Source organism: Lytechinus variegatus, chromosome 11 (assembly GCF_018143015.1).
Source record: "Lytechinus variegatus isolate NC3 chromosome 11, Lvar_3.0, whole genome shotgun sequence".
Classification (NCBI taxonomy): Eukaryota; Metazoa; Echinodermata; class Echinoidea; order Temnopleuroida; family Toxopneustidae; genus Lytechinus; species Lytechinus variegatus.
The window spans coordinates 20,930,008-20,940,424 of NC_054750.1; the positions used below are offsets into that span (position 1 = coordinate 20,930,008).

Sequence of the window (10,417 nt, forward strand, 5' to 3'; positions counted from 1 at the left end):
CGGCGGCGGCGGCGTCAACATCAAATCTTAACCTGAGGTTAAGTTTTTGAAATGACGTCATAACTTAGAAAGTATATGGACCTAGTTAATAAAACTTGCCCATAAGGTTAATCAAGTATTACTGAACATCCTATTAGAGTTTCATGTCACATGACCAAGGTCAAAGGTCATTTAGGGTCAATGAACTTAGACCATGTTGGAGGAATCAACATCGAAATCTTAATCTGAGGTTAAGTTTTTGAAATGACGTCATAACTTAGAAAGTATATGGATCTAGTTAATAAAACTTGGCCATAAGGTTAATCAAGTATCACTAAACATCCTGCATGAGTTTCACGTCACATGACTAAGGTCAAAGGTCATTTAGGGTCAATGAACTTTGGCCGAATCGGGGGTATCTGTTGAATTACCATCATAACTTTGAAAGTTTATTGGTCTAGTTCATTAAACTTGGACATTAGAGTAATCAAGTATCACTGAACATCCTGTGCGCGTTTCAGGTCACATACCAAGGTCAAAGGTCAATGAACTTTGGCCGAATTGGGTGTATCTGTTGAATTACCATCCTAACTTTGAAAGTTTATGGATCTGATTCATGAAACTTGTACATAAGAGTAATCAAGTATCACTGAACATCCTGTTCGAATTTCAGGTCACATGATCAAGGTCAAAGGTCATGTAAGGTCAATGAACTTTGGCCATGTTGGGGTTTTTTGTTGAATAACCATCATATCTCTGTAAGTTTATTGGTCTAGTTCATAAAAAGTGGACATAAGAGTAACCATGTATCACTGAACATCTTGTGCGAGTTAGAGTAGTATTCAAAGTCAGCACTGCTGCTATATTGAACCGCGTGATGCAGGTGAGACGGCCAGAGGCATTCCACTTGTTTGTATTATATACTAAGATGAAATATTGTATACACTGCATGTCATTCATTGATTTAGGGTAAAAAGATAATCAGTATACTCTCAGAAAAACGGATTTGTTTTTGTTTTTCCCACCCGGCTCTATTGTAATTTCGTAAAGGCAAGCTGGGGAAGGAGGAATAACAAGATATTTAAATAGCACTTGATGTGGGGGGGGACAGAATTTTTGTTTTTATCAGTCTATCATCTCAGATGACATATATTGTATGACATGTATTATTTGTACATAATGTTTATGATATTATCAGATATGAACATTTTTATGTGTAAGCACCTTGAGAATATTTTGGAAATAAAATTTATACATCTTAATGAACCTTTGATACTTCTCTCTTAGATATTTTTTCTCTTTTTTTGGGGGGGGTTCATGAGCTTTCTTAACTCCTTGGAATGGGATGTTGACTAGGTCAATAAAATGTATATTATTGTAATATCAATCCAACATGTCAATTTCAATTTTTGTTTTCACTACCCCCACCCCCCCCCCCCCCCCTGGCCACACACACACTTAAATGCTTTTAAATGCTGCCATAAAGGATGGTTTAAAAAAAAAACGCAACATATATACATAATATTTTAACCACATGCAAGTGGGAACTCACACTCCCATATATTAACATATAAATGCATGCAAATTTTGGGCCACTATCTAATGTATTTAAGTGCCATCTAACTTCAGTTTACAGTTCTTTGAGAAGATAGAAATTTTGGGCCATTATCTAAGTGTTTAAGTGCCATCTATCTTCAGTTTACAGTCTTTTGAGAGGATAGAAATGGAGAATAAAAAACACGTCCCCAGTATGATAGTGGAGTGTCACACTTGCGTCCCCAGGTGAAATATCATTACATGTGTGCACACACCACCACCTCTCTCTCTTCTCTCACTTTTTCTATCTTTCTTTCTTATCTCTCTTTCCATCCATCCTATATTTATTTGTGTTGTCTCATCATTCTTGTACGGTTCCCTATTTCTTTCTCTCTCTCTCTCTCTCTCTCTCTCTCTCTTAGCCTCATAATAGTGTCACATTTGCGTATTCTGCCATATAAATGATAGACCTATAATCGTGTACAAATAGTAAAAAAAATGAATTACATACTAGATCACAAGTGTAGTTATCAGGTTTAAGGTACATTCCCTACAAATGCAGCTGCTCTTTGAATCTTACTTTTCTTAAGCACATATCTATGCATGCCAAAAGAGTATAACCCCAAATTACCAGAACAGGCTTTGGGATTAGAAGGAAATTGTTCCTTCTCATACAATCAATTTTCTGTTTGCTCTGAAAAAAAAACAACTCTTATGTTAAACGTTTAAATCATATTTCATGTCACAAATTGTAAGTCATGGTGCCAGAAAATGGGAATGAAATAATAATTAATGTTGAAATGGCTTTTTATACTGTACTTCCAAGAATGAATCCCTCATGTTCGGTCAGTGTAAATCCAATGTTTTACATGTTTATTTGTAGATCACTGAATACATTAAAATGTAATTCAATTAATGAAACACATATCGTACACATCTTCATCATCTTCAATCTTATCAATGAAAGATCAGGGCCACGTCTTACAAAGAGTTGTGATTGATCTGATCAATCGCAACAATGGACGGCCAGCAACGTCAACATCTATTATGCATGTTTGTTCAAAATATTTTTTAGCTATAATGGTTTATATTCATGCATTCATTGTTTTCTTGAAGATTCCATGTGCTTCTTTTTGTTTACAAAGGACATTGCACAAATATCCTGTAGAAAAAAATGACACTTATGGACTTCCATAGAGTTACGACCGATTGGATCAATCGTAACTCTTTGTAAGACGGGCCCCAGGGGTGGTGATGCAGAAGCTGATCACACCTCCCCTCTCCTCACCCACCCGCTACCCCCCTCGGCGGGAATCATAAATGTGATCTATAGTCCGTGGACATATATCCACTGAATATCACTCATCACATAATTCGACGAAAATGTAATCTATAGCTCCAGTCAACCAAATGATAACGATAATCCCATTTCAATTATATTATCTAGCAATTAGTTTTATACCTGGCAATTTATAGAATATATACTGATGAAAACATCCTTGGGCATAATAGCCAGGTATTCCAAGCCTATATTGCCAATATTATACCCATCAATGTCCTGAAGTGTTCGGGTAATGAACGAAATGTATTTCAAGGTGACATATTAAAACAATTATGAATATTGGAGGAGCTTTTAAGTGCTAAAGATAATAAGCATGCATAAACGCGAAGCGTCTACATGAAGGTAGTATGTACATAATAAAAAGGACTGAATAGATAAATGAATAGATAAAGAATAATGAATGCTTCACACTTATACACATTGTAGGGTAATTTGATGATCATTGCTTTTCAGCATGGGCAAATATTTTTGCATCATTGGACCAGTTATGAAGTCGGGACATACAGGAATAAATAGCAAATAGATACAGAAACACTGAGCCAAATGAACTATGAGCAAATGAATAAATAAGATACATGTGGGTGCATATAGATCAATTAGTTAGAAGAAGAATAAAAATAAAGCGAATAAGTTTGGATATATGAAGAAAATGAAACAAATGAATCCACAAAAATCACTAGTTAATTATATCGAATAGATGAATAAGTAATTCAATTTTCAGAATAAATAAATCTATGAAATACAGCAATTAACAATGATTATTAATCATATATTTCATGGAATGAGAGGTCTCAATTTCTCTCTAAAAAAAAGTTTTCTTCGAGAAAATTTTTTGGTTCGAATCTGCCATCATGGCCAGAGTTCTGTTCTCATACAAGACGCTCTGTCTCTTGTTATTGATGGTCGGATTTTCCATTGTTATTTCCCGCCTTTCATCCTGTCGCCAAGGAGACGGCCGTCTGGTAAACCGATTCGCCATACTGACTGGTTTTCCATTAAGAGGTTTATTCTGCACATGTAAAAGAAATACAAAAATGAAAGAACATATGAGTAAAATAAAATATGAATCCATTTGATGATGATGATGATGATTGTGGTGATGGTAATCATGATAATGATGATAATGATGATGATGATGATGATTTTGATGATGGTGGTGGTGGTGACGATAATGATGCTTACCATCATTGCCAACAGCATTATCATCATTACCACCATCACTACATCATTATTACCACCACCCATAGGCGGCTGAAGTGGGGGACATGCTCCCCCCTAAATTTTTTTTGCTTGCTTGTCAATTTGTGTTTCCTGCATCCCCCAATGTTCACGTGCCCCCCCCCCCTAAAATCCTAAAATTTAGGTTGATGACCTTTTTTTTTTTTGCTTTCAAAAATTTTCGTGATCCCCTTCTAAAATTTAGGTTGATAACCTTTTTTTTGGGGGGGGCGCTTGTCAAATTTTTTCCCTGTGTCCATCCAAAAATTTCAGGTGGGCCACCCTAAATTTTTTGCTTCCGCCGCCAATGCCACCACCACCTCACCATCAACATCATCATCTTTTCTCTGATTCAATATTACATTTTCACATAAAATATAGGTGGGTCAAGCTCGTTCATTCGGGGAATAATGAATTTTGATCAAGAAATAGCTGTCCTAAGTACTTCACGAACATCAACACAATAGAGCCTAATTTTCAAAAGTTGCCTCATGGATGATTTCAAAAGCTTGTAAAAAAATAAAATAGGGACTTCACCTCGATATCCTAACTACGTGTGCACTTTTGTCTGTCTGCATTTTTTTATTATTGTCATTCTTTTATTATATTCATTTCTTTGAAATAGAGTAAGATCCAGGTACGTGTAATTACAGTTGTTCTGTTAGACATAATAATGATTACACTGTTAGGGAACCATGTCATGTCTGATATGTCACAGTACGAATCGGTTGATAAGTAACTTTTGCAGTCAGAAGTTCAACTATTTAGGATTAAATGCAGGGAAAATGAAGCGATTCTATATCATTTTGCAAAAGGACGTCAAGTGAACTACGCAAGCAATCTGTTTCACTTATGATTTCGAGAACCAAACGCAACGATATAACTGACATAGTAAATAAGTTCTCTTATTTCCGGGCCTGGTTTTGAGCATTAAATCTTTACTCTTTGCCATCTCATCGTCTTCTTATTTGAAAATAAAAACAGATACCAACGTATTGTTCTCAGTTTAAATTTACCGAATCTTTGTTAAAGCTAATTAAAGTACCCTTCTTTTTTCCTTAAAAAAAAGTGCGTTAAATAGGCTAGAGCATACGCGGGAAAATAAGTCCCCTACTTTGTATTTACCCCATAGAGATGTATATATACATCTCTATGATTTACCCCATAACCCTCGCATTTTATGATAAAGGTTAGTTATTTTACACTTAAGCCAAAAATCATTTGATATGATAAAAGTGAAGAAATTGTTTTTTATTTGACATATATGTTTTTTAATGGCAAAATTACGTTTTTTCACAAGAGACCTTGGGACACATGACCAACACCTATTTTCTTCAGAGAAGACAGATTAAGCAAACAGACAAGAATCATCTCCTACAAACCTTTCTGCAGGTATGTTGAATTCTGCTGCAGCGTAGTCGATGAAGTCCTTGCTGAACTCTCTATTATTCTCCTGGTCGTTGAAAGCGTCGACGCATGCCAGTTTGATCAGCATACACGGCTCGTCGCTGTTGAATCTGAACATGTCCGCTTGGTTGATCATCACGACAACAGCCTGGGTGATAATAAAAGTAGACTGTCATTTCAATACTCTTTCAACAGAATGAAGGCGACAAGAGCATTTACAGTACCCCCTACCCCCCCCCCCCCCCCACACACACACTTTCAAAACCACTCTGCGGCCGCGGGTATACTATTCATTCTGAAAGAGAATGTTGGTGAATATGTCAATACCAAACTGATCGCATTTTTAAAGAAATAATTTGGTAATATTGACCAACAAATTGGTCAAAATCAATAAGGGTTTCGGAAGATTCTAAAAAAATTAAGTTGATTTCGGTCTTTTTATCAATGGGACATATTTAACCAATCTTTTTTTTAAATCATATTTTATTTCTTCCTCACGATATATGACATGTGAAAATAATGAATGAATATTATGAAATCATTAACATAACTGAATCAGAATTAATACATAAACATTTTAAATTGATTATTCCAAAAGTAAAAAATCATTTTAACACTTAATAATTACAAGGGAATAGTAGTACAAATTAAAATCTACATATCCTACTAATCTCGATGAATAATCATCAAACACAATCATACTTATAATCTATAGATAAATTTCAAGTTATACATGATTTTCCCCCTTACAATACCATTAAATCAAGACAATTTGAGGGAGCTATTAAAGAAAACACACACTTGATATTGTAACCGATATAAACAATATTATATCCATCATCGTTGGGCGTTGGAATGATTGAGACATCTCGAGGGGGAAAAATCATAATTTTCATAAAACTAATTATGAAAAATAGCACGATCTATACTATCAATTTGCTATCATCCAATCAAATACGAAGATATAAGTAGCTTAAACCGGATACTTTAACCCTCTTGATTAGTTTTTGATAGGTCTTAGGAACTGGATTGTTATTAAACTTGCCTTTGACGGTGTCCCGAGCCTCTCTGCTGTAAACTTTGCTGTCCTGTCCATAAATCCATCCGCCAATGATGTGGAAGAAATGTTTGTGACGAACTCAAGAATAGGCATTTTTCTTTATTATAATTCTGAAATTATTGATACAATCTTCCCTTTTTTTTCTTCCTTTTCTCCCCTTGCCTACAACGGCTAAAACGATGTACGCCGAAAGTAATGGGGAAATGCCTCAAAAGAGCGAAACTTAAGCAGGGTGTTGACTCGTCTTGTTTAAAAGCAGGACTGTGAGGAGTAACGGAAATCCGAAAGGAAATATACCGGTAAAATTTGAAGGTTTACCACTTTATCGTAGTAGGAGCATGTTAAGGACACAGTATTTCAGCAAGCTTGTCTCATTCGAGTGATCAATTATTTTTATTGGTTGTGGGTCGGGATATACATTCATTTGTCTCGTATAGTATGCTCCTATACCTGCACAAATTCTAAATTAATCGGCAACCGGGCTCATGATAAGGCAGTCTGTGCTCCGATAGTACCGGCATAAACATGTATTATTATTTCTCATAATGCAAAGGTACATGCAAGTATAATTTTGTGACCAGGATCGGCCTAATGTAAGTATCCCGTAAAATTTTACTACTTCCTATGTGGTTTGATGCCCGTCAAGGGGGGGGGGGACTTAGCAAAGTGAGTAGGTCCTAATTGTGTTATGATTTTACTCGAATTATTTAAACTTCGTATATGATTCAAATGACTGATGTTCACAAATTTTCGACGAGGCCTATCATCATTCTAAAGTGAATAACAAAAGTTATGTGTTTCCCTGTACTACTAGCATAAAGTATGTTACTATATGCGCATTGTACGTAGGCTAGTTGTACAGGGAAACGCACATAGAGTTAAATACGTACCTGTGTACTTTTGAATTGTAGAAGGCGGGTTAAGTTGAGCATAGGGGCAAGTTGAGCCACCACCCCAGGCTAATAATGAATGTGTCAGACATTGTAGTAGTGTCACGTATTGATGACCTATTACATAACCCTTAAAGGGATTGTCCGGACTGAAAATATTTATATCTTAATACATAGAGTTGAATTCACTGAGCTAAATGTCGAAAATTTCATCAAAATCGGATAACAAATAATAAAGTTATTGAAGTTTAAAGTTTAGCAATATTTTGTGCAAACAGTCGTCATGAATATTCATTAGGTGGACTGATGATGTCACATCTCCACTTTCCGTTATCTAATGATATTACCTAAAATCACATTTTTCTCATTATTTCATACTTGTGTGAATAATATGTCTCCCTTATAATGAAATAAGTTGCAGCAATAAATATCTAATGCACTAAATCAGTTGTCAATTCAATTTTTCTAGTTCTTTGAGGAAAAAAATTGAATAAACCTAATTTCATATAATAAAATACAAAAGAACAAGTGGAAATGTGACATCATCAGCCTACCTAATGAATATTCATGATGACTGTTTTCACAAAATATTGCTAATCTTCAAAATTTGTGATTTATAATTTGTGAAAGGTCTTCACTTTCAAAGGGGAGGGGCACACTTCTATTTTAACGTCATTTTGGCATCTCAAAAGGAAGGGGCACGGGCCGGCTTTGCCCTTCCCACCCCCCCCCCCCTTCCGCTGGATCCGCGAGTGGATTAAGGCCGAAGTGCGGACGGGTTTTTGTAACAAATATATATATATATATATATATATTGAATATTCTATTAAATTATTAGATGAATGAATAAATAGAATACATCTTTTCTTTGTAATATCTATCTTTATTTGGCTAGAGCCACGGGCGTCCTTGAACTGTGCATATTACAAACTGCATTCGCGAAAATCTATAGTTGACTTGACACTATATGTATCTTAAAAGAACTTCATTAATTAAAATATTACAAGAATATACCGTATACAGTGATTGCAACGATACCAGGGGCGGATCCAGCTTTCGCCAATAGGGGGAGGGGCCGAAAAATATTTTCAGCAACATTTTTCTCGATTGGCCGCCATAATTCTATTTTTTGTTGGTTTTTCAGGGGGTAGTCCTAACTAATGACTGAAGGTTTAAGTATATGTTAGTGTTTATGTTATAAACAAGATAAGGTATCTCATGTGGTCTTAATGTATAATGCGAGCGCGAAGCGCGAGCACAAAATTCTTTGATATTTTATGTCCTTAGAACTGAAGATTCTGAGCAGTTTTTATAATCATGAACAAAGATAAGCATCCAACTAAACAATGCGAGCGCGAAGCGCGAGCCGAAATTTTATTACAGTAACGTGATAATTAAGGGACTCAATTAGGACTGTTTTAGTGATTAATGAAGAGGATACAAGTATCTCGAATTAAATAATGTGAGTGATATTCCGACCTGAAAACTGGACGGTCTAAGCGCGTTTTTGTTTAAAATTAAAGAGCAAGCTTGTGTGTCTCAAACAATCAAATGCAAGCGCGAAGCACGAGCTTAATTTTTTGATATACTCACATGATACAGGAGCATTTTGACAAATTTTGGAAAGAATTTCCAAAGAGGATAGGTATCTCACAAATAAAACAATGCGAACGCGCAGCGCGAGCTGAAAATTTTGATATAACAATTTGTGTAAATCAAACAAAATAATGAAAGCTTGATGTGTGAGCTAAAATATTGTGTGCAAATTGATTTCAGAACTGGACATATGAAGTGCCATTTAATCCTCTTGAATGGGATTCATTACACAGGCAATGCGAGCGCGATACCCGAGCGAAATTTTTTATATAAAGTCTATTTTCAAATTCTTCCCCTCATCTTTTTCTTGTTTCCTTTCGGGGTCGGGCTGGCCGTTACGAGGCTGTAAATTACACATGATGGGTATAATAGCTCTTTCTTACTTTTCTTCCGGCTTTTCGTAGTTTCTATCAAGATAAAGAGTACACTTTTTCTGCAGGTTGTCAAAAAATAGGGGGGGGGCCGGGGCCGGCTCGGCCCCCTCCTGGATCCGCGCCTGGATACCCAAAAGGGGATTTGTCACAACATCGTTCACTTTGAAATGTTTAATTCAGAAAGAATGATGGTCTACTTGTTTCAAATTTCGAACCCCTCAAAAATCTTAATAATGTTTGTCCCATAATTTTTTCTCTCTCCCCCTTCTCACTTTCTCTATTTTTCCTCCTCCTTTCCCACTCTCTTTCTCTCTCTCCTTCACGGACAGAGAGCTCGGTGACATTTCTAGTATTCATCTCTAGTTACCTGATCCAGAAGCTAAAACCACACTGTTCTGCAAAGAATACTAATTTCAAAACAGATAGGGGAACAATAACCTGATAGATAGGTAGGTTATCAAATAGCCTATGTGTCTTGATATGTACCGTGCAGGGGTGAATAACGGATGGACCCCCACCTCCCCCCCGAAAGAGAGAGAGAGAAAAAAAAGAAATTATCATCACTCACGAATAGCATTTGCCCGTTACTAAATAAATTGACAAGCAAAAATATTTTCTTTTTTTAAATGCCTGCTCGCTTGCCCCTCCCCCTTGCATCCACGCCTTCGCTGTGTGTACCATGAAAAGAAGGAAACTAGTCTTCCTCGAGAAGATAAAAGATACATCGTGTGTGTGTGCGTGTGTCTCTTTCTTTTAGAAACAGACATAGCTCATTCATGTTAACTTATTTCATTAGTTATTCCATAAAGTTTTGTTTTTAAAAATAAAGCGAACATAACGAATGCATAAATGAAAAAAGCGATGCCAAACTTTTCTGCAGGAAGGGAGTGAGAAACCAATTTGTAATTCCGCCGGTTTAAGTGATCTGCCTCACAGAAGCTTTAAAGCAGCGAGAAACCATGTCCAGCGCGGCAAACTGCTCCTCTCTTTTTCTGCTCAAATAGTCGGCAGCGAG

General features: G+C 36.1%; 1 protein-coding gene across 1 annotated transcript; it reads right to left on the reverse strand.

Moving 5' to 3' along the window:
* Window positions 1-2,371: 2,371 nt before the first annotated feature.
* LOC121424172 lies at window positions 2,372-6,931 on the reverse strand. The gene is made up of 3 exons (XM_041619779.1): window positions 6,528-6,931; window positions 5,458-5,630; window positions 2,372-3,866 (listed from the first exon to the last, which is right to left on the reverse strand). The coding sequence occupies exons 1-3, from the start codon at window positions 6,633-6,635 to the stop codon at window positions 3,776-3,778; spliced, it is 372 nt and encodes a 123-aa protein (XP_041475713.1). The 5' UTR covers window positions 6,636-6,931; the 3' UTR covers window positions 2,372-3,775.
* Between the last annotated feature and the right edge of the window lie 3,486 nt (window positions 6,932-10,417).

Coding starts and splice junctions, on each gene's coding strand:
- LOC121424172 (XM_041619779.1), bottom strand. CDS start 6,635: ATGCCTATTCTTGAGTTCGTCACAAACATTTCTTCCACATCATTGGCG. Junction 5,631..6,527: donor GGCTCGGGACACCGTCAAAG/GCAAGTTTAATA, acceptor ATTATCACCCAG/GCTGTTGTCGTGATGATCAA. Junction 3,867..5,457: donor TTCAACATACCTGCAGAAAG/GTTTGTAGGAGA, acceptor TTACATGTGCAG/AATAAACCTCTTAATGGAAA.